The sequence below is a fragment of the Emydura macquarii genome, unplaced genomic scaffold (genome assembly GCF_026122565.2).
Source record: "Emydura macquarii macquarii isolate MOO-44397 ecotype Brisbane River unplaced genomic scaffold, CSIRO-AGI_Emac_v2 contig_691, whole genome shotgun sequence".
NCBI lineage: Eukaryota > Metazoa > Chordata > Testudines > Chelidae > Emydura > Emydura macquarii.
The window spans coordinates 3,299,253-3,324,421 of NW_027130828.1; the positions used below are offsets into that span (position 1 = coordinate 3,299,253).

At 48.1% G+C, this 25,169-nt stretch overlaps 1 protein-coding gene across 1 annotated transcript in view; it reads right to left on the minus strand.

The window, feature by feature from the left end:
• Nucleotides 1–25,169, minus strand: part of CRB2 (crumbs cell polarity complex component 2) — an 89,882-nt gene that overhangs the window by 19,591 nt on the left and 45,122 nt on the right. The window contains exons 2-6 of the mRNA XM_067542186.1: nt 13,042–13,737; nt 10,512–10,707; nt 9,731–9,870; nt 9,077–9,259; nt 7,994–8,107 (exon numbers count right to left, since the gene is read on the minus strand). Of these exons, the coding sequence (XP_067398287.1) occupies nt 7,994–8,107; nt 9,077–9,259; nt 9,731–9,870; nt 10,512–10,707; nt 13,042–13,737 (1,329 nt within the window). The remainder of the gene's footprint in view (nt 1–7,993; nt 8,108–9,076; nt 9,260–9,730; nt 9,871–10,511; nt 10,708–13,041; nt 13,738–25,169) is intronic.

Consider the following 25,169-nt stretch of genomic DNA (forward strand, 5'->3'; position numbering starts at 1 on the left):
TAGCTCTGACAATGGGATGTCAACGGGCAAGCCCCTGCCCTCGGTCACACCCCGTGCAAGCCCACTGATTTCCCTGCAGACGGATGGCACAATTAGGGCCAAAATAAGGATTTTCCCATTTCCGAAATAGGAAGACAAGCTGTGTATCTAGCACGGACTAACGGCCATTGCAGATAACAAGAAGTTCCCAGACAAAACGGGTGACATCGTGGACCTACTAAAATCATTGGTAGTTTTGCAAAACGCCCATTGACGTCATTGGGCCCATGATTTCATCCAGAGAGTTTCAGTCCACGACTTGTCCTATTATCTCATTGTGTGCGCTCATTCTGCAATATTTGCCAACACCACCTCCGGCGGTCCTTACCCACTTGAACTATGCCACTGATGCCAAAGAGGAGAAAGGAAAAAGAGTGACAGATAAGAGCAAGAGAAGAAAACTGAACAAAGTGGACAAAAGTGAAGCTGTTGAACGTTTCTGACTGCCAAGGAGCAGCCTCTTCCAAACCCAGCTCCTCTCTCTGACCACTCAACTTACGTCACATGCCCGCATCCAACCAATGCCTCTGTGCCAATAGCTCCGTGCCAGCCAACAAACAGCTCTTGCCAATCAACACCCTCTGTGCCTGATCACCGCTGACACGGGAGGCCATGTCCTGCAATCTGGTGAACGTACTGACTTTAGACACTGGGATCAGGGATCCAAGGACCCCTCTTTTCCCATAAACAGCTGTAGAGTCTGAGTTGCCAGAATTGCCTCCTTATCTCAGGATTTGGCAGGGTCCCAAGAGTTTGGCAGATCATGGTGGTGGTTTTTTCTTGCCTTACAATAAGGAGAGTTCTTATTTCTTTGGAGAAAGATTATTTAGCGCTGGGAGCTTTTCCCTGAATCTCCCCGTGTGTAAAGCAGCCCTAGCAGGTTAAAAATCCTAAAAAAGACAGTGCCAACGTCCCATAGCCTGTGGTTACCAATGCTACCTTCGGACACTCCAACAGTTCATGCCTACTGCTGGTTTACTTTCTGCACTTTAATCATCTGAACAGACTAGGCAATTTCACACTGATTTGATGTGGGAGCATGTGAGAAGTAGTCATCTGGATTAGATAGGTAAATGACTAACTTTTCAGAGGTGTCTGGTTTGCTTGTATGGCGAGCCCCCTTAAACACAGATTGTGAATGATTAACTACCAAGATTGAGCCCTGACCCCGCACTCATTACCAGAGTATGCTATATCTGTATATATGCAAATAGTTAAGAGAAAAGCTGCAAGTAGTATATTCTTGTGTAAAGATGCACACAAGACTATGTAGCATTCCTTGAGGGTTTTGTAGCCCCAGCCAAGTTTGTTGTTGTGCACTGCAGATGGCATCACACAGCTCTTCACATCAACTTTTCATATGGTGTCAGAAATAAGTTTTTTTATTTCTTTAATTCTGTATTGTGACCGACAAGAGTCAGAGTCACTTTAGCAATCCACTCCCTTCTGCAATATAACTACATGGGGGATTTCTGTGAAACCTGAAGCTTCCTTGAAACCTGCAGGTAGACTCTTACAGCAGCATGGAAGCGTAGGGGTCTGTCTGGGCGTAGCTGACCGTGGGATCAGGGCATACCTCCGGCTCACTATTTTATCATTATTCTCTGTCATGCAATTGGAGAGATGCATTGTTAAGCAGTAACAGTAATTGCTTCACTTCCTAGGATTAATGGACGAGCATGCTACAGACTCATGTTCTCTTACAGTACAGTTTCTACTGTCGTAGTGCATTTCCCCAACCCTCACTTTTAATCACAAAAACTCAAGTAGTTCTCACTGATACAGGATACCTACGGCTTAAATGGAGCATCTTCTAAATCACAGTTATTAATCAATAATTCATAATTCCACACTAAATGAGTAGCAGGACTTAGTTCTCAGTTTCTCCTTTGGAATCCAAAGATTCCAAAGAAATTGGAAGCATCAGATCACTAGTTTGCTAACAAGGTTTGCTTCCTGGTTCTCATGCATTAGCACAATGCTGTGATGTTTGTGTTTCAAGGTTTACATTCAAAGAACTATTTTGTTCCTATCTGTCAAACTCTAAAAGGATTGGGGGATGGAGGGGCTCAAGGTTAGTGTTAATACCATTTTGGAGCTAAGCTACTTCACTGGGTCTTTGACGAAAAGAAAAATGTGGTTTTTGCTTTGGGAAGAGAAAAAGCCCAAATATTGCTTCCTGGATGGATCTGAGTGACTTCCTTGATGTGTTTGTGAATTAATCCCACAAGTTTAGAAATTACCACCAAAGCTCTTACTGAGTAAGACATTTCCTGAGAGTTTTGGGGATGAAAAGAGACCTCTCAGACAGCAATCACACTGCCTTTGGCTCTGGAATAAATCTTGTTACTAGTGACACCCCGCAGGGAAGGCTGGAGCTCTCTGTTGGATTTGCAGCATGCAGGCAGGTTACACACACTGGCTCTGTTAACTGGCAAGCAAAGCTGTGATCACATATGAAGGTGATGAATGTTACAGAACATGCATTTTGCATAGGAAGTGCCACACTGAAAGTCTACCCTCTGACAGTAGCCTGTCCCGGTAAGACACTGTTGAACGCTACCAGCAGCTGGCTCAAGAGCTCTCTAGAGCAGTTGGAGCATTGCTGTTCCTGTGCATAGACTTCTTCTGTCCCTTTGAGCTGTTGTTCTGCTCACATCTTTGCCTGCTTATTCTGGACAGGACATTAAGCCTGGCTTCACCCATTTTCATTAACAGGGAAGCCTAATTTAATTCATCACAGTTGCTCCACCTTTACTAATCCTCTCAAAACCCTTTAACCAGGGTGAGCCGGAAGTAACTAGCTTATCTCATGATGCCCTCTGGTCAGACAGACAATCTGCTATAACCGTCCCATCCGAAGAGACCTCGTGCAGCATCAGACTCTCAGTGGCTGCTTTGATCACAGGCGCTGCGTGCAGTTAAATCACATCTGACACCAGGCCTGTCACAGGCGCTAGTGTGGAGTGTAACTTCCTACAGTGCCTGCTCCGCTGACAGCAATGGCGCCATAATGCCGTGGGGAGATGCAGAGTGCAGCGAACAGGACAACGCTCACTCTAGCCTTATCCGGGGCCAACTAATACTCCCTCTGCAAGCAGGGCTGGATTAACTCAGGGGCTTTAGCGGCTGCAGCCCAGGGCCTCAGACTAAGGGGGGCCCCAGCAGGACCCATGGGTGGAGAGAGGAGCCTGGCAGGGCCGTCCCAGGGAGGGAGGGGAAGGAGAAAATCGGGGTGCTGCTCCAGGCCCCATGCTTTGGAGGACCCCGCTAGAGGCATACGACGGTGGGGGAGCGGCACAAATGTAAGTAGTGGCCCCACGGGTGCCGCTGGGCCCCGCGCGTCCACATCCCCAAGAGCGCGAGCCTAGCTGGGCCTCGCAACCCCTAGGGACGGCCCTGGCCACCAGTCCCACTCGAGGCGCGTGGGGCAGCCGGTTCTGGAACCTTCCCAGCGCGGCCCAGCCCCTGCCTGGGCTGCCGTGCCGCTACTGCGAGTCCCCACCGGCCGTGCACGGGACGGCTGGCCAGGGCCCTGCCACTGGCAGTGTGGGGTAGGCGCAGAGGGAACAGCTCTGCGGGACAGTGGCAACGCATCGCCACCGGGCAGAAGGACAGCACCAGGGGATTCCCTGAGACCCGAGCAGGGGGCAGGCATGGGGGTCCTGTGGAGGGGGCAGCCCAGGGGAGTGGAGGAAGGAGGGCAGGGCATGGGGGCACTGAACTACTCTGTGACTGGGGGGAGGCAGGAGTGCAGAGCACAGGACAGCCTCTTGGGAAGAAGGGGTGGGGGGGACAGCAGCTCAAGGGGGAGGGTAGGATGATGGCATTTTAAATCCCAGTTTCTCAAGTGTGGTGTGGGGGCCCCACAAAAGAATTAATCTGGCCCTGTCTGCATGCATCCAAAAACCAGTTTAAGCATCTGTTTGAACATTTCACAGCCAGCCCCTTTGCTGCCACCATGGTGTGTGCATAGAAGTAATACATCTTCCAGGTGAAACGAAGGCAGCCCCAGGAAGTATCTGCTAGCTCCAGTCTGCTGTATTTGCTGAAATGGCTCCTCCTTTATAAGGGCTAATGGCTTTCTAATCAGTTTAGTCTTTTAACCTTTTAGCTGCCTTCTCAGACTAAAGTAGAGGTCACATTTCTGGATCAGAACAGACGCCTGGAAAATGTCTGTACCAACAAATCAAACAATCTGCCTGTTCAACCCCGTTCCTCCAGTCCCCTACACTAGGTAGGATGTGTAACAAATAACACAAAACCTCGTGTGTGCCTGGGCGTGGGCTGCACTCTTGCATGAAGAGCCGCTGGGAGAAGCGAAGGTCGTTAATACAATAGAAAAAGGGGTTTTGCTTCCTACAGGAAGACTGAGGAGGACACTGAACATATGCCGACCCTGCAATTAAACATGCACAGCAGCCCCTGCCAGCTGTCTGGGGCTCACAGGGTTCACAGTCAGGTGCTGTTCAATTGCCATGTAGACCTTGGGGCTTGGGCTGGATCTCGGGCTCTAGCGCCCTCCCACTTCACAGGGTCCTAGAGCCTGATCTCCAGCTCGGTTAATTCAGTCATTACATTCTGCCAACTGACATGCCAGTTCCCATTTCAACTGGATATGCTATTCTACCTCACTTCCTGTCATAAACGGCTGACCAGTTAAACTCATGCCACATTGCACCCCAAAGACAATTCAGATTATTAGATAATGCGGTTTGTTCTCCTCAGAGAACACAGTGATCATCTGAATCCAACGCCTTCAATTCAGCCAGCTTTTAGAGCCTGGCTCTTCCTCAGGTGGGAACATGACGTCAGTTTCCGTATTTTCTGAGCTCAAGACAGATTCATCCCCCCCTCTTTGTTTAATTTTGCGCCTGCAAATCCCTGTGACTCAGCCCTTGCGGGGAGTTCTGAGCACAGCACCACCTGATAGGAAAGGAAGGCAAGCCCAGCCTCCGACATCACCTCTACCTGAGGGCAAACGAATCGCAGAAGTCATATGGCCCACCCAGCAGACAGACTCTCTCCCAGACCTTTTAATCTCAGTGTCCTATCTCGCCGTGTGGTTCTGACACGACTGGAGCACTGTTATTATTGCAGTAATTACATTTTAGGCAAGCGCCATCCCCGCGCTGTGCAGTGTTCCAGCCTGAGACAGCATGTAGGCACTTATCACATGAACGAAGGCAATTTCTGCTGATTCACACTGTTATCCCACAACACTCCCCACATTCCTGAGACTGAAGAAAGGGCTCCAGGAGAGGAAATGAAAAAAGCAGCCTACATCAGAGTAGCAAGTTCACTTTAATCATGGAAGGCAGCTTAAACCCAAGCTCATGGCAGATCTAAGCTGCCACAGAAATGTGTTTTGAACAGAAACATTACGGGAAGCTTCACAAAGTTGCTCTGTGATCCTAATATGAAGTAATAAGCTGTTTACCCAGCAGGACTATACTGGGATTAATTGACAAAGCAGGGGAGATTAATTGCTATTATTTCTCTGTCAGCTTCACTCCTCCACATGCACTCACTCAGCTCAGAGAGAGGCAAAATGTGACGTCCCCACCTGCTGCTCCCAGCCTTTCACTGTGTTATGGCTTGGAACCCCCCCAAACGAGACTTAGTGATTTAACAAAGGCAGTAACCAGAACAGCAACCTGCCTCTAATCTTTTTCGCGTACTAATGAACCCCAAACAGATGCAACAAAAATGAACGCTCTAGCTCTCTCTCTCTCTCCCCAGACTGGGCCTATGTAAGCTTTTCTGCCCACAAGCAGGCCAAGGGCTTGGAAGGATTAGATCAACCTGCAGTCTGGGGAAGTGAAATGAAATGCTGAGCTCCCTGGACTCCCAAGAGTGGTGCTAGGGCACTGAAGGAAGGAAATGGCCCTGGATGCACAAGAGTAATGACTTTCAATGTTGAGAAATGCGATGAATGGTAAAACATTCCACTGGGACGAGGGCTCCATTTGCAGATGTATCATTGCAGTAACTGGCCTTGTGCAGCAGGTTAGGCTTGGAATAAAGCCTGTTTCCACAGCCTAGTCTACACAGACTTTTTTTTTTTTTCAGAACAAACTGAGGTGTGAGTTTACATGTATCTAGTTATAGGGGTGTTAACTCCCAGGTGGACATTCTTATTCTGACAGAGGAGCACCCTTCTTGCTTTAGCTTGTGTCACGTGAGAAGGGTACAAGTCAAACTGAAAAGACAGTCATGTTGGAATAAGATGGTCTACACGGGGATCGTACGGCTATAACTACACCAGTATACCTATATTGGTATAATGGGGCCTAGTCGCAGACCCAGCAATACTGCTACCTAGCACCTGCTGAGAGGCATTAAAAAACTCTGGTCGCATCAAGCTTTCCTTTCTGCCACAAGATGGCAGCCTTACAACATCGCAAGCAGGGTACGTTTTACTCTGGGAGGGTTGGAAGAATGCAAGCCAGTTCTGGAGAACGTCGTATATAAACCATACTCCTTATCAGTATGATGTTGTTAGAAAAGTGAACAGGGAAAGGAGAAAAGAGGTTTTCATCTGCCGCCGGAGATGAGATGGAGCAACAAGATAAAGAAATGGGAGGACCACCACCCCCAAGGGCAGCAGCGGCAAAGAAGGCTGTCACACTCACAGCAGCACAACTGTGTGGCGGGAACAGAGACAAACTCCATGCCAGATGAGAAGGGAGACACAAAAGCGATGGCTCAGGGAGTACAGCTCTCACCTGCCTTTGCCCCCATCTGGTTTGTGTCAAAATGAAGGGCCCATCCACACGAGGATTTTACTACGTGTTAGCAAGCATGTCAGATAAAAATACATCTTTTTTCCTAGTGACGACCAGGCCAAAGTGGGGCCCGTTTACACTGCCAGTTGGGGAGACTACCTGGCCTTAGCAAGTCTTTCTGCACCTCTACTTTCCGTGGTACCCACCAGGCGTCTGGAATGTGTGGCACGTAGCTCTGAATTTAATCTTCAGACATTCAAAGATGCTGCTACATTTACAATACAGAGTGTTTTAGAGACAATGCCACCAGCGCGACCACCCCACATCCCTCCAGACAAAGGGTACAAACAGTAACATTCTTAGCCTCACAATGCCCCTGGCAAACCAGTCTCACTATCCCTTCATTTCATAGATGGGGAAACTGAGGCACAGAAGGGTTAGCAGGATCTGCCCAGGGCCACACAGGGCATCTTTGGCAGAATCCAGGTCCATCACTCCCAAGCACACCCTTGCACCCTAGCAAACAGAAAGGGCTGTTCTGTATTTGCTCTCACACCTTGCTAAATAACTAACTGAGTACAGCCTCCAACCCCACATCCCTGGCACATTATCCAGGAGGAGTAGGAGAAATATCATCATCGTTTTATGTGCTGGTGATGGCACAGGCTCCTCCTTCCCTGCCCCAATCTGCTACAGCCCTTAGCAAGTGTCGACCCTGAGAGACCAACTCCTGCACTGGAACTCTGCCCAAAGCACCCAAAATGCCTCTTCTCTCTGGCTTCATACATCTTCATCCCAAAGACTATTTCTGTTCCTGTACATAGCGCATGCCTCATATCTGCCAAGAAGGTGCAATGTGCAATGTCCCTCTGCCAACATACTTTGACCCTAAGCTGGATGACCCATTTCGATTTTGGCACTGGACTCCTTCACACAGTTCTGCTAATGCTCCTCACACCTTTAATTCATAGAATTGCCCGTGTACTTCAATCCTGGCAGTCCAGCACATTCACACAGGTTTGCCAGGGAACTTCAGTCCTGATTTGGAGCCCTCACAGCTACCCCAGTCATGGGCTTCCCCAGCTCTCTGTCCAGTTCATCTCAATCCCGCTCAGCAGCCCTCTCTAGCCAGGGCTAGAATCCAATGATGCAACCATATGGCAAATCAGTGACTCCACAAGCATCCACTACCCGGCCTCACCTGGTTCCACACACTCCATCATTACCTGAGTATCCCGGTAGACAATGGCAAAGGAAACCATTCACCAGATCAGCGCAGTGTCCTCCGTTCTGACATGGCTCAGACGCACACTCGTCCGTGTTAACGGAGCAGGTCTCCCCTTGGAAAGTGAAACACAAGCCCGTTATGATGATTTCATTAGCCCTAGCAGCCAAGCAGACGATGTGTGCGCATCCCCTGCAGGGGGGATCTTAACACCTTCCTTCACAATTCTTGGCTCTTCTCGAGCGGATGTCATCCAAAAATGCAAAGAGCCAATTAGAAGTGTGACATGTCCCTCAGCACCCACCTGGCAAGCAGGTATCGCTAATCCCCATTTATAAAATGGAAAAGACTAGGGCACAGACGGGATAAGCGATTTACCCCAGGCCACACAAGAAGTCAGTGTCAGACGTGAGATCAGAACCCAGGAATCCTAGCTCTGAGACCCCTGTTCTAACCACTAGAGAAACCTCCCTCCCCTATTTCCAAATTTTCTCCCAAAAGGACAACATTACTGCACACTTCCCCTTCCCTCCACGAACCCACCCACACTCCTATAAAAACTCTTTAAAACCACAGAAAGGGCAGTCTCTGCTGAGCACCCCGCAGCCCCTCACGTGCAGGGAGAACATAGCAGGCAACCTGCCTTCTGCGTGCCCATCCCAACTACACCGCGGCTTGCTACAAGAACAGGCACTACAAGGGGGTGCTAAAGACGTTACCTGGGACTCCAGGGGACTAGTAGCTTCCTCCAGAGAGGGAATGCCTCACAAATTTTGCCCTATGTGCATGGGAGGGGCCACCAAGGCTATTCTGCCATCTGCACAGCATTAGGGCAGGGGATGAGCTATTGCGCCAGCCGGGAAATCGGCCCTGAGGGATGGCCGTGTGGATGGAGGGCGTGGTTCATTGGTTACACTCCCACTGCCATCTGCAATGTGTGTACACAGCAAAGGAGAGTCACACCCCCCATCACGAGGCAGCTGCGCACCAGGCAGGTAGCTCTTGCTGCACAAAGGGCTCCTCTCCACTCCGTGTGACCCAGGCCTGCCAAGGGGTGCAGAACACATCCCACTGGGTAGCTCACCTGAAAAGCCTGGCTGGCACCAGCAGAGGAAACCAGCAGCCTGGCTATAGTTGAACTCGCTGGGGAAGTCAGGCCGTGTCCCATAGTAGGTTTGGTTGGATCGCTCAAAGCATATGCCTCCATTGTGACAAGGGTCTGTCACGCACTCGTCCACATCCTCCTCACACCGCTGCCCCGTGTAACCTGGCAGGCAAACAGCAGAGCTAGCACAAAACGGCACCTCCTTGGAAGGGAGACAGAAAACTAGCCACCAAACCACCACAGCTGCCAATAAGGGAGCAAGATTACGTGAGTCTGAGACACTGCAACACATCCAGCATAAAGCAGCAGGGCCTGGGCCACCCCACTAGTGTCAGAGGCTGCAGCCAGTCAACTGAGCTCACCCAGGAGAGCAGGAGCACAGGATAGAACAGGACTGGGTTTAGGAAAAGGGAAATGTAAAGCTGTGCATCAGGACACATTTCCCCGGCTGGGAGACCTACATGCCAGTGGAAAACTCTCCTGAGAGAAGCCGTGGGAGCCCCATCACTTGGGCCACTGAAAACTAGACTAGACCATACAGTGTCAAGCCAGGTTTGCTCAGCACAATCTAGCAGCTTCTTTCCACCACTGAACATTCAGAGGTCAGAAGAAGGAAGCAGTTTCCGTCCTCACCTGGCCAGCAGGCACAGCTGTAATTCTTCACACCCTCCAGACAAGTGGCATTGTTCAAACAGGGCTGGGAGGCGCACTCCAAGATATCCAGCTCGCAGTGCTCCCCTTCGTAGCCTGTGTCACTGCAATCGCACTGGTAGCTAGGGGGACACAACGCAGAACACAAGAGCTCTTCATTCCAATGCCCAGTCCCCTCCAAGGCAAGAGCAAACAAGCGTATGGGCCAACTTGCTAACCCTCATGTCCACCATGAGAACTCCTCACCCATGGGCTGACAGAAGAGTCAGTCCCACTCCATACAGAGAGCATCACTGCAGGAAATCCGTGGCAAGGCAGGTCAACCTCAGTGCAGCCTCTGAGCCTCCATATTGCACATGAAAGGCAAGGATCTGACAGACGGGGAGGCTTTCAGCCATAAGGGTGGCTGCTTCTGATCTTTCATTTAAGCTGCCAATAATTCTCATTGGGACATCGCAGAGCAGCAAGAGACAGTCACAGGAATTCTTTCGCGTCTCTCGCTCTGGGAAATCTGCTAGTGAAAGGCCCCTCTGGCATTAATCCCCCTTCCCCCCATTGAACTGCTCCTAGAATTACTTCAGTTTAACAAAAAATAATAGCAAGGAGAGTGGGGGAGGAAACCCTTTAAGAGCATTGAGCACAATTCATCCTAGAGGGGATTGCTCAGAGGTCAATGAACATACACCAGGCAGGTGTATCCGTGGCTCATTTCAGGTATCTCATCACTGAAATGTAAATGGCCACAGCAGCATGCATCTCTCACCTGTCAACAAGGTCATGACATGTCCCGCTGTTGATACATGGCTGGCTTTCACAGTCATTGATGTCTACCTCACACTGGATTCCCTCATACCCTGGTGCACAGGTGCAGGTGTAGAACCCAATTTGGTCAGCACACATGCCCCCGTTCTGGCAAGGGTCACAGTCACATTCATCTATTTCAGTATCACAGTTTACACCTTTGTTACAAGAGAGAGAAATATCCAGGTTATGGACTTGGCTGGAGTTCTGAGCTGGGATCACAAAAGCAATGGTATCAAACCGACTCTGCTTGAGTACAGACATGACCATGGATAAACTTCTGGCCAGCAGACAAGCATGTGAATACACAAGGGAATCTTAGGTTATTAGTATTGGCAGCCGATCCTATCTTGGGAAGACTTCTGAGGTTTCAAGGGAACAGAATAGCTGCAGCATTTGTGACTCTCTAGCACAGACTTTCATTTGATTTCATTGAACTAGTCAGTTCCATCAGCACTTAAAAAATGAAATACACTTCCTGGATGAGACATAAAACCAAGGTCCTGCTCACTCACATTCATTAAAAAAATCCCATAATGCTTTATTTGGGGGAGAGAGGGCGGGGAATGCGTCAGGGTATTAACTGCAGTGTTGTGGCCAAGTTCCACCATTGATATTTACAATCTGCTGAGAGAATGTCCCCCTTGCAGTTCGGGTTACAAATGGTATTCTTCACTGCTGCATAGCTGTGGCGTTCCACCACACAGGTGATTAATGAAGTGATCACTGTATGTCCTTTACCTCCTCCCAAGAGTATTATGAGGTTGTCACTTGCTTTGTCATCCTCAGAAGAGAGGAGCTGGAGAAGTACAAAGTATTAGTTATAGTGGTACTAGCAGCAATAATGGTCTTATTCATTAAGTAGTAATAGCACTAATCATAGTATAAACGTATCCATGATCTTTATCATATGTCATTTTGTCAAAGGAAGCCTGTGAGAGATCCCATAGCAACCACCCTACCCCTTTCCCACCTCAATGAACTGCCCATGGCCTGACATCACCCCTCAGTGTAAACCCCTAAAATGGCACCTGCCAATCTGTCTAATCCTCCTTTCTGACAGAGGCTCACTATGCAGCAGAAGCAGCCACCCTAATCCTAAAGGAATGTGGGCCCCATAATCTGCCAGATCAAAACCTGTCAATCCTCATGTCAAAACTCACTTCCCCTGAATTCTAGCTGCAGGCAGCAGGATATGCTCAGCCTGGGACGATCAATGGCCTGAACTCTAGCTGCAAGCACCAGGATGTGCTCAGCCTGGGAAAATCAATGGCTTTAGGAGGCTGCAAGACCAGGGCGAAGCGGCTGCTGTGTGATGCAGAGCTTCATGTCCCGCTTCAAAGTCTCCTAGAACAGAGCACGCTGCACCCCTTACTGATGCCAGCAGCTCTTTCAGGGGGAACCCACAGCCCTGAACTTGGGATTTAGCAGCGAAGTGAAAGAGAAACTGGTGTGGAAACACGGCTGTTGTGTTTTACACCCTAAATCGAAGGGTCATTTTGAGCCTTAAGCAGAGCCTGCTCCTGAGTGGGTATTTTCGCCCAGCTCTGCATTTCTCCAGAGTGACTCAGTCACTGACTGCGTGCCTGATATGCCAGCACTTCCCCACTCCATTTGTAATCTGTAGCCCACTGACCCCCAACATTCCTTTACAGCAACATAACTCCTGAAACGCCTGTAGCCTGCAACAATGGGTGAGGCTGGGAAAGGTCATGTGCCGGCTGGTACCAGGGGGAGGTGGGTGCAGCATGGACTGCATTCCATTCTGATAGCAGGTCTGGGGGAGAGGAGACCCTTGTGCTGTGGTGCTGCCTCTGCAGATAACTCACAGGTGCAGATTACACAGTGAGTCATCACCAGCCCAGATGCACCAAGAAGAAATACTCAGCAGAGTCACATGCAAAATACTCTCTGGGTTTAAGAGACCTGGAAAAACAAATCCACAGCTAATAGCTACTCCACTCCAGAGACTCCTGCCCTGGAGAAAGCCTGAAAAAGACAGTACAAAATGCCCCTGGGCCAGCCTGATAAGAGACTAGTTACAGCCCTGAACTCCAATAAAGCTTCTTCTTCCTAATGACAAATATGTGTGTCTCTGTGCTTCCCCCTGAACCACGCTTTCACCCAAGCCAATCACACTGGCATCCAAGTCTCAACCTCCTCCCCATCCCATAGCCCCAGGAATCCAAGCCACTCAACATCCACATCATCCCTGTGAATCCAAGCCTCAACCATCCCCCCAGGAACCTCAGCCCTCTCTTCCAGGACAGCAAAGCCTGAGCCAGTACACACATATGCTCCCGGCATGCCAAAAGCCCAAGCCACCTGACAGAGGTTCGGCCTCACAGCTGTAACAAAACATCAGAAATGAGAAGCTTTTTGGGGCAGAGACTGTCTTTTGCTTGTTCTGCCATAAGCAGGTGCATTGATGGAGCTGCATGAACACCAAAAAGAACTCAACTACAAGGCCAATGTGTGAGCATGAAAAGTACCTGTATAGCCAGGGGTGCATGCACACACATAGCGGTCCATCTCATTCAGGCAGGTGCCGTTGTTTTGACAGGGCCGGGATGCACACTCGTTGATGTCTATTTCACAGCGGTATCCTTGGAAGCCAGGCACACAGAAACAGTTATACTCATTCACCCTGTCTAGACAGATGGCTCCATTCTGACATGGGCTGGAGGCGCACTCGTCAATGTTGTCTTCACAGTGGGCCCCGGTGTGACCAGGTTGGCAGCTGCAGGTATACACCCCGGCATGCTCGATGCAGGTCCCGTTATTTTGGCAGGGGTGGCTAGAGCACACAGATATTTCAGGGTGGCAGCCTTCTCCATTCAGTCCCATTTGGCATTGGCAGATGTATCCATTTGCACTATCTACACATTCAAAATGAGGCCCTTGACAAGGGTGGGTCTCACACTCACTAACACTACAGTCAGTCCCTGTGAAGCCAGGTTTACAGATGCATTCATAATCCAGCAGTCCCGGCGTCGCACGGCAAATCCAGTTCAGGGGGCATTTGTGCACAGCACACGCATCATAGAGGAGTTCACAGTTTGTGCCCACATATGCCACCGGGTGCTGGGGGCAGAGGCACCTGTAGCCCCCCTCCAAATCCTCACAGCTCCCCCCATTCTCACAAGGAAACGATGAACAGCTGCTGGCAGTTTCAGAGCGTGATGTCCCTGTGGAGAAAGGAGACTTCCTGTTAGTCTGGGCTTGCAGCACTGAGAACCCAACAGGCTCTACCCTCCATCACTGGCCATGTTAGATATCTCGGTATTAACAGGGCTGCACTGGCCATTGTTTACAAATATCCAGCCTCCTCCCATGGGCATTGGATTAATTATTCACGTGCAGGGGAGACAGATCATATGTGCCCCCCTTTGGAGGGCGTTTCTCTGTATTCACAGCTGAGAGGGGCTGTTAGATCTCCAGTTGCTTTTGGGCAATCAGATTACATCCAGGAACATATTGCCTTTTCTCCCATCTGTGCCTGGCCAGGAGGCTGGAACCTTTCCTCTCAGTCACAGACCTTGCTCCTGCTATTGCCTGCGTCACCTTGAGACTAGAGACTATTGCAATAAACACAACTTAAATCCATTCGCAGGATGAAGCTGGTGCAGTTGCAGTGGCCACTCAGTATCTCCTGGGAGCACACGATACCAGTGCGCCAAGATCTGCACCGTCTGCTGACTGGCCTTTGGGGATTGGTTTTGACCTTTAAATCCCAAAAGGGCCTGAGGCCTTCGTACCTGAAAGATGCCTCTCCCCCTGGTAATCTCTCTCCCACTCCTCTTGCCAACCTTTCCTCTTCTTGTCTTCCTCATCCCTCCTACACCTCTGACTCTAGTTATTTGGCTAAATCAGCCATTTGATGTGCGCACTCTTAACCAACCCAATGGATCTCTGCTCATAGCTCTTTATATCCTTTACATATGTTTTCTCTACCGTTTCCATAAACTTGGTGCAATTTCCCTTAACATGAAGGGAAGCTCCAACCCAAAATAAGTGGCAGAGGTGAGTTACATACCAAGTTAACCAACCTCATCAAGCCTGCACTGATCTACAGCTCAGTGCCAAGGAGCTAGCATTGCTCCCAATTCCAGCAACACCACACACGCCCAAGGAATGCAATTTTCTCAGCCAGAACCCCAGTGAGCAGAAACTAGGACTATAAACGTTCCAAACTAGCCTATTTCACAGTCTCTGACCACAGGAAGAACAGCACAATAATCACTGGCCAAACACTGTGCATCAAAGGGAAGGGAGTAATTTCTTGCTGCTGTGAAGTCACTGATGGGTGGGGCAGTGAGGAGGAGCAGACAACTATGGAGACCCACCATGGGCTCAGGGTATTATGGGACAAAGCTGAAGTTCAGCTTCAGACAGGAAGGGCTCCCAAATCTGGGCACACTCAGGGTTAAATCTTTGGTGCAGTCCGATATCGAGATGGGCCAGCTCCCAACATCCAACCCAGCTTCTCCAGAGTTTAGGGGGTATGGGTCTGGAGGAGGGTTGTTCATGCCCATGCCTAATATTTTGTTACCCCATTAACAGCAGCCTGTTGTGGCTAAGAGAAAAAGGATCTTCCCAGACTAAACAATTCTACCCCCCAGAAACATGAGGGGAGATGCTGCCAGAACTGCAAATCTAGCTGTCGCAGGTGAGGTTGGCATAGGACATTGGGCAAGGATGGGGGATAAGAAAACAGAAAAACATTTTGATGTCTTCACCAACGAACAACTAGGCTTGTCTTTGTTGTTTCCCTCCATCCAAAACTCTGCACATTTGCCAAGCCAAACAGTGGGGATACTTGTCATTGGTGAAGGAACAAAGCAGGGGGGTTCCCATTTCTCTTCCCTAAGCCTCCTTTCCAGGCCATTTTTCCATGCGCAATCAGACTGCAGACTGAGGGTGAAGATGATCAATGGAATCTAGGGTTGTTCTGCCTGAGCAGATGTACAGGAGGCTGCTAGGAGATAGGAAGAGGGGAAGCCAGGTGTCTGTCAGTCTCCCCTGTGTGAGGAGTAAGCTGTTTAATACTGAGGGTAGGAAGGGGACTCCAAGAACTTTGTGCAACTCATTTTTCACACTGGGAACTGCACACGAAGCCCACAGCTGCCAAGTCAAGGGACGTGTATTGGGTGCAGTTGGAGCCCCTTCAGGGCTGGGAATGTACAGCGATTCAGCTGGGAAATTATTGTATGTACGGGTGACACCCCTACACAAGGCCTCAAAAGCTGAAAGCCACATATTGTATTCAGGCCAGTGACAAAGCAAAAATAAAGAAAGGAGGAGGGGAAAATAGGCTGCTGATCTGGGACGTTTCTCTGCATTTAAAGTTAGCATATTAGCAAAGGCTCAGGGGAGATGCAACAGGGCAGTGCCACTCCAGCTAGGCCTCAGACAGATACATTATTATTTGAAAGCACAAACTAATAGTCGGAGCAGAGGCCTGGCAGCTGGGAATTCTCACATGGGCATGATGTCTCTGACTGGGACTCCCTGTGGCTGGTCCTGGCTATGTCACCACCTCTCTGCCTCAGATCCCCTGACCCCCACTGTGCATTGGGAAGACTCCAGTTACTTATGCACTACCCCGGGTGGGATGCTAATGCTGTAAAGTGCTATCTAAATGCAGAGTATTGGTAATGAGAGAGGCCTGCAGGGCTGTTAATACTCCCTCAGCCCTCTCCTTTCTGCATGTCCCCATATAGGCACAACAGCGAAATGCAGGACAGACCTTTACTGAAAGTGAACAACATGCTTTATAGGCTTAAGGAGAGTTGATGGTGTCAGGGCCCCCAGGCTTAGACTTACTCCCATTTTATTACAGTTTCCATTGAAGTCCTTTATAAGAAAAGGAAACAATCACTCCCTAAGCTGAGTTTTCCATAAAGGCCTCTTTATCAGACTGGAATTGTCTAGTCCTGTATCCATGATGTGTGCTGGTAAAACGGAGCAGCTTAAAAATTTACAATAGTATGCTCCCAATACGCCTTCTTGCCAGCCAAAGCTCAGACAATGTCGATCACAGCCTTCTTGCTTTAATTACATGCCGGGGTAAAGCCTAACACTCGTAAATGTCAGGTCAAATCAATCAGAACTGTTCTAAAGGGTGCAGCAGGTGAACTGGCAGGTAAATTACCTAGGACCAGCTGATCTGAACGTGATTTTGCTTCAGTGCCCAGCACCTGGGGCATACTTTCGTGTGGAGGGAGGGGCCTGTGTCCTTCCGGAAGCAGCATACTCCTTCCCATCCAATAATACAAATGGCCTTTGGGACCAGATACTGTTAGTTTGCAGTTGTCTGTAAAATAAACCAGTCTACTACATTTAGAGAAAATAGAGGCTTCCGTTCAGTGAACTTCAGACTGGGATTTACTTGCAGAAGTTTAGCAAACATTAAGCGGGGGAGGGGGGGGATGTCCTGGATTCAGTGACAAAACTAGACCTATTCACAAAGTAAAGTAAAAGGACAAGACAGCGCACATACATGCTTAGAGCTGCATTTTGATGAACAGATCTTCGTTGAGCTCCATTTCCCAGCTGGCAGAAGATTCCACAACAGAGAGGCTGGGAAAGCTGGGACACTGCAGGCTGTGTCCTACACATGTGGGATCATCATGCAACATTTGGAGATTATTTTGCAACAGAAAAGTGGATGTGTTGGAAATGACCTTCGGTGTGAAAAATGGCCACAGAGGCAAAATTAAAACTCATGCAACAGTATACCAAATCTGAGCAATAACTACGGTTCCTGTTGAGATGGTTCCAAATTTGTCTAGCATTGTAGGTCCCGGGATCACCAGCATTTGGAGCTAACCTAGTTTTCAGAAGCCAGTGTGTCTGGTCCTTTGTCCAGTCTGCTCTCGTACTATAAATTTTCCTGGGCTAGTTATTGAAAGGAAAAGACTTCCAAGAAACTCCAGCAACTGAAGGTGGAGAGGAGCCAGAACTCAAATGGGCAGAAGACTGGTACAGCCCAGACACAATGCTCACTCACTCTCCTCAGCCCTTCATCCACCCTGCCACTAGCCCACCGAGACCCATTTTAACATGCCATGCTCCTTGCTGGGGAGCTGCCAGGCACAAACACCATGGCGTCACTTCCCTGCTGCCCTTACACATTCTCCCATTCATGCCCTCATTAGCCTAGCCCATTTTTGGTCATGTTTGCCTTGCTCCATTGCATTTTATACATGCCCACTAGTTATTTGTGTCAGTGGCTTTCTATCAACTCGCCACCCCAGTCAGTTCCTCACCCCCTCCGTCCACGGAGGTGGAGGCACCAGGCTCGAGAGCGTCCAAAAGTGATTTATCACAGACTTCAGTTTACAAAAGCCTGCTCCAGCCGTGACCTCCTTGTAATTCCTTCCTCCCAAAGACTGCCCTGGTCTCAAGACTCCCTTGAGGAGGTATGTGTGTCGGGAGGTAACTCAGGAATTTACAGGGTTCCTTCTCATTCCAGCAACATCTACACTACCCACCCCCCTTCTGCCTCTCTCGTGTTGTTGGAGAGCATTGCTGTTCATTGCACTGTCCAGCGCTCCCATTATTCTGCCATCAGCCCTTTTATTTGCAGATTCCCAGTCAAGCAGAAAACAGGGATGACGAAATCTGCCTGGAATCTGCTATAGCAATTAGAGCAGGGAGCTGGGGAAACTGTTCTGCGACAAGGATTCATTGGGTGGTAGACATGAGCCTTTGTGCATCTAATGAGTAGCCAGTCTCAATTTGCACCTTCCAGAGGCCGGGAGCACAGTCCATGCCCCAGAACGGATTAGGCCCAATGCCTGTTAAACTAGCTGCTCTGATTGCAGAACCCGATGCTGGTCCAGGCAGGAGTCCCCTCTGCATGCAGAAAAGCTACTTCCAGTAGTGAACATTCAAGAGCAGAGCTGTTCCTGCTGGGTGTCAGACTGGACAGAACCAAACGGCGCAAGAGCCAGCGCTCGCACAGCGCCATTGCTGTGTGTGTGACTACAGTGCATGCATACACAGTGCAATGTGCACAGGTCACGTTCCAACACAGCCAGCAAGGGCTGCCAGCAGAAAAGTGTCTTTGGAAGCTCCAAGAGAGCGTGAGCTCCAAACAGGTGTTTGAACATAAACAGATCAAGTACTACCCCCCGGAGAGCCCAACTTGGGGGGTGACATGCCCTCTCTTTTCCAAACCTCTTTCCTAACAGACCAAAGGCTGTCCTGTCTCCTAGCGTCTTCCCCGCCTCTCTGCTTTCGTTCACCATGCGACTATGCTGCTCATGAACTTTTGTGGCTCATTAAGACTCACTTGACCACAGAAAAAAGATTCAATGACAAGTACAGGTCCCATGGCGCCACGCAAGAGCTGTGAGCATGGAGCAGAACCCGCGTGCAGACAGTTACGGAGACGGACACAGCATGGAGCTTTGTTAAAGAACTGGAAGGCCCCCTTGGCCCATCGCAGAAAGACAGGAAGGTTCTAAGCGGCCTTGTTACATTCTCTTCCTAGCTCATACTGCTTAGTGTCATGGCCTAGGACCAGCTTGTATTGATGGCCCTCACCACCCATTGTTGTGCTGGGCTGTTTAACCAGTTATGTAGTGTAGGGTTGATAGTCAGTGTGTTACTGTACTAGTATTAACTACACTACATGGCCCATTGCTAATTTATCTATGCCTAAAAGTGACAGCCCCCTCCTAGCCTAAGAGTTTGAGGAAGCCGGCTGCCTTGATAGGAGCAGGTCAGTTTAGGAGCAGATTGTTCCAACTCCTTAGACTTAATGTAGAAATAAGCTGTATATTTTGTCACCTCTGCGAGAAAAATCAGAATTCATCAAGTGTGTGTCATAGGTCCTATACCACTAACAGCAATTCTCTGTTTCTGCTTTACTGCTCGCCTCCTAAAAGACCAAGTCACAGCAGATAAAACTGGCCACCTTGAAAGCGGATATTGGTGTCTGCTAGGCAAAATGCTGCAGAGATCACTAAAGGATCTCTGGTACACAATGGAATCTACAGTTGAGAAGATAAATGTATGGAAGAGCCTCCACTCCTTTGGCAGAGTTTATAATGACACAGGCAGTTCGGTGACATTACAACAATTGGACAGCACAAAACTACCATATCTAGCCCCTACCAGAGCTCTCCCAGTAGAAACTGTTCAAGTACAACACTGACACCCTAATAAACCGATCCTTCGAACAAGTGGATCCTGAAAACATTTGGCTTCCAGTACACCTGCAGATTCAGTTCTTCTTGCTGCAATAGCTGTTATTTCCACACATGGTAGATAATATATTACAAGTGAAAGGTGAAAAATACATTCAGGAGGCTAATGGCTAAGGCATGGGGTTTGCATACTTACAACATTAATAAATATGCAAGAGTCCTAACCAACTGCAAAGAATAATTCAAGGCTCAAGCCTAATCATGTGCCGAGACACAAAAAACAGCTCCTTATTTATTCATTCAATTCAGATTGATTTTACAGATGCAATAATGAGCCACAATCTGGTCTTGGTTTCACGGGTGCAAATCTGAAATAACTCCAATGACTTTAATTCTTACTCCAGATGTTCACCAGTGTAACAGAGCAGAATTTGGCTCAATGGATAAAGAGGGTGAAATCCCAGCCTCATTAAAGTCATTGGGAGTTTATCATTGACTTTAACGAGGCCACGATTTCATCCTTAGATTGTAAGCTCTTTTTGGTCAGGGTCGTTCTGCTCTGTGTTTGTACAATGGCTGCACTATGGGACCTTGACCCACCACTGCTGGAGCCCCAGCTGCTACACCACCACAAAATAAGTAAAAATAATTCTACACTATGTGCCCTGAATCATATGGAGCTAATGGATTTAGCGAGATTGGAACTATAATTTCCCACATCAAAGACAAGCCTTGATTGGTTGTCTCTACAATCTTTCTCCCTAGCCCAATGATGCTAGTCAAGGCGACACCTATTTAGCTGGTAAACAGAGAAAATTAAGACAGAATTATCACGATCAAGTAGAAATGGATTTTCTATTCCATCTCTCTTAAAGGTTTGTGTGGCCACTAGAATCCCAGAAGTAGATGAGTCCTCTAGAGCAGTGTTTCTCAACCTTTTTGATACCAGGGATTGACTTCCTATACTGTGTCAGGGAGATCTCAGGGACCGGTGCCAGTCCGTGGACCAGTTGTTGAGAAACACTGCTCTATGGGACACTATCGATCACTGCTGATAAGAATTTTATAAGTGCGTTTGCCTTATGTATTGGAAGTCTCTCTCTCTCTCTCTCTCTCTCTCTCTCTCTCTCTCTCACACACACACACACACACACACACACACACAGATTAAGTGACTTGGAAGTGCAGTGCCCACAACTGTACTTGAACATTTCCTATGAACACTACATTTTCCTCTTATGCAAACACTGTCTCTTGCAACCTGATCAAGGACAATACTGGCTTTTTTACTACAAACTTCACCATAAAAAAAAGGCTGACACAATATAGCTGCTATTAATTATTATTAATGGAGCCAGTTCAGATGATGGAATTTCAGCAACCAACTGAACACAGCAGTTCTATTAACTCAAGTGCGATCACCTGACAGTTGCATAGATGACCTGCAGCATTTTCAGTACTCTGAACTGGTGTCAACTAATCAGAATACTAGTTACCTTCTGGAGAAAGGTCACTTCTCAGTCAGTCAGAGCCTCCACACGTGAGCTTCAAGAATGTGCTCCTTTTTAGCGCCGCTTTTGGTCGTTTCATTGATCAATGCCAGGGACACAGACGTTACTTCTTCTCTATTTTGTTAATGAACCGTTATGAATATGCATGATGTTAATTACCATAGTGAATAAATTAGCCTTCACTCCTGCATGATACAACCACCATTGAAACATGTTCAAAACCAAACTCCTCCACAGATTCATAGGCCTGGTCTATACTTATGGGGAAATTCGGCGGCAGTCAACAGGAGTTATGTAGTGTAGTTTGCATAAGTTACATCGACTTCCTAAATCCTCTCCTGTGTGCCGTCTCCACTGTGCTGCGCCAACAGGAAAGGCATACCTGTCGATGCAGTGCGACGTTTTTTGGGGAGGTGGTTTTACTAAATCGACTTCCAGATCGATTGAGTGGGTCTTCACTTCCGCTCAATCGATCCCGATAAAATTGATCTGATGGCAGCATGAAGAGATAACCATAGACTGGGAAGACTGAGACAAAGAGGCCACCAAGCCACAGAAGTTTTATGGATTTTCTATGAAAGACATTGTTGCTAGATTAAAAAATGACATTTTGGACTTTCCCTTGATGCATCACAGGAGGAATATGATCTTTGAGAGTACGGGAACGTCTGACGTCCGCTGCGTCGGACTCCATAACTGATCCTGTTGCATCGATGCAAGTAGCTAGTGGAGACCTGCTTAAATCGATCCTGGAAGTTCCCTCTGTGTCAACCGGAGGGCATTTCCCATCAGCACAGCGCAGCGAGGATGTCGCGGTAAAGGAGCATAAGTAAATTGACAAGAGATTATGCATTCTACAGTTCATAGCTTGCATGTCTCCCATAGACCCAGCGCAGCAGTGTAGACCAGGCCTCAGAAAGTGAAACCAGCTGTAAAAACCATGCTAGAGCACCACAAGCGAGCCACCCTACTCTGAAATGAAACTGGGAGAGAGCTACAATTCCCTTCAGAAATAGGTTCCATTTATTTAGGGGTGGATTAGGATGAACTTCAAAGGCTAAAACAGAGTTGGAATCAGATATAAAGCACTTGTTGAACTTCTTCAGTGCAGATCTTGTGATGTTCTGTCCTTTAAATATTTGAGTACCCCCCTTCAACCCTGACACCCCTCTCCCCGCCCCCAAAGCCTCATTTTCCTGTTGGTTTCAGTTTTGCTGCCAGAACAACAAAGTCTGCAGCAGCCAGCCATATTTCTGCCTGCTGCATTTGTGTCAATCTCCTTCTCTGCTGGGTTCAAATAGAATAGATCTGCTCTTGCACTGAAGTGTAGCTTTCAAAGGAGTTTTTAAAGATGGGGTATGTAACTTTATATATTTCATTTTGGTATTGTTCTTCTATTCTGCTTCTGGTTTTCACTTGAGAAATATTAGGAATATCAAGTCTGAGTTTGCCGGATGACTCCCAAGGGGTCTTAGAGATGTATAGTGTGAGCTCTCACTCCTGGATTGTAGGAGTGAAGGATGGGAAATATTTAACAAACGTTTTTCTTTCTTTCTCCAAAATGTTCTTTTGTCATTGGAATTAAATGGGTATTAAACCTCTCTCCATCCCACCCACCCCCAAACACAGATTTTAAAGTCTGACTAAAGCATTCTGAATCACTCATTGAGCTGAGCATCTGGACATCAAACAGCCCTGCTCCCTCTCCAGGGTCGGGAGAACAATTCTTTCTTCACTTTGCATTAAAATAAGTTACTAAACATTTGAATGTGCTCACACAGGATCACCCACGCAGGCTTAGTCGCCAGCAGCTCCAATTCACAGCAAGGCGTCTGATGAAATGTTCAGGTTCCCAGCCAGTTACCCAGGTGCCCGCACATGGACATGTTATTTTAGAAAAGATTCTTTATCCAAAGAGGGGCCGTGTTCAGGGAGAACAGCAATTTGAAGTACAGAAAAGTAAGACGCGTTATCCAATAGTAACAGCCTCCACTTGTTACAGCTCCTCCCCGAAGTGCATCAGTCTGGCTCTGAAGTGTCTCCCTTTGGCTACAGGACCCATAAATCATGCTTCAGAGGCCATGACAGGCAAAAGCGCTGCTTAAAGCAGCCTCCATTCCCAGGCAATCATGGAGATGCCCTAGGCCTGGAACCACAGCAGTTTATAGTTGGTACACAGGCATTTCTAGAGCACTCACTGTGACCCGTCCCGTGCCCAGGGTAGCCACCTGATAATGCCAAGGTCAGGGCAGGCTGTAAAAGGAGAGCAGATTCTCCCACACTGGTGGGTGACACTGAAGTCAGACTTCCTAACCAGCCATAAATTGCACTTCTGAATCCCCACAGAAGCCAGTATACAAATACACACAGCCCCCTTTACTGCATTTCAGCTTCTGGCTCCCAAATCAGCACTAGGTCCAGTAAAGAGACCAGTTATTTAAACTCTGTGCTCTTTACTAAAAAGGTTCCCTCTGACCCCAAAGGGTCAGCCACAGCACGAGTTCAATGTAAGTTTGGATCTTACCTAAAACACCATGCTGCCAGCCAATCCTTTAGTAACTTAAACTAAAGGTTTATTGTAAAAGAAAGAAATCAAACCATAAGAGAAATGTTAAAGGATTAGAGCAATCTGATACATACAAAGGATTAACAGTCCATATACATCGGGGTTCTAGAAGAATTGTGGAGTTGCAAGCCTGTACAGTTCCTCTAGCACACATCTAACACCTGGATGGGTCTAAGTCTTTCGGTTCAGTTGCAAAATGAATAGATCCAGAGGTAGGTGTGTGTCTGCAGCTGGACAGGAACAAAGACAAAATGGTTTCTGTGGTTTGGCCTTATATACCCTCTGGCCCTGGCCATGCAGTCCTGTGGAATATTACAAGAACTAAAATGGAGTCCAGAGTCACATGAGCCAATCCTGGTAACTCTTCAGGTATGTCTTTAGTTTCTTCCTGGGCCCCTTGCACCCGTCAGCGTCTTAATGGGCCATTGTCCTGCCGCCTCTCTGTCTGGGGTGTGTCCCAGCCAGCACAATTTGAAACACAGACCTATCAAATATATTCATAAATTTCTACTACACACATAACACATGAATATAAACATCATCATCTTACTTAGCACTTTATAGCCATTCTAACAGTACCTGACATGGCATATCCCACATGGAGTATTATGATTTTGACATATTAATGTCAAACCATATAACAAATGCTCCCCACCTCAAGCCAGCCTGCATGACACCACAGGAGTGTACCAATACCTCTCTTCTCATAGAGTTATAACATATTTAATACCTTATATGGCATGCCCTTTAGAATAATGAACTAAGTTTCCCAGTGCCCCTCTGAGACAAGCATTAGCCTTATTGTACAGTGGGGAAACTAAGGCACACAGCGGTTAAGTGACTTACCCAAGGTCACATGAGCAGCTCACAGAAGGGCCAGGAAAAGAACCCAGAAGTTCTGATCCCCAGTCCCTTGCTCTAATCACTAAACTAACATTCTCTCCTGTTAGAGAGGAAGGATGGTCCAGTGCTTAGGGCACTCGCCTAGGGCTTTGGAGACCTGGGATCAACTCCCTGCTCTGCCACAGATTCCCTGTGTAACCTTGGCCAAGTTACTTAGCCTTTCTGTGCCTGTGTGCCTCATCTGTGCAATGGGATAATATCACTGCTGGGCCTGAGAAAGGTGTTGCTAGGATAAATACAGTAATGATTATGATGTACTCAGACACCATTGTGATGAGGCCATAGATGTACCTTTTAGTATTACAACAAGATTTTCTAGTCCTACAAAGTTCTAAATGGAAGGGATGAATCACTAACTGTAGCAAGTTTCTCTCCCTGGGAACAGAACTCCTTTCTTGCTAAGTCACCAAACTGATGAACAGCAAAGGCTGACCCCACCATCCCTAGTAGGTGTCCTCCATGCAGGGCGCTGGGGCCACTGA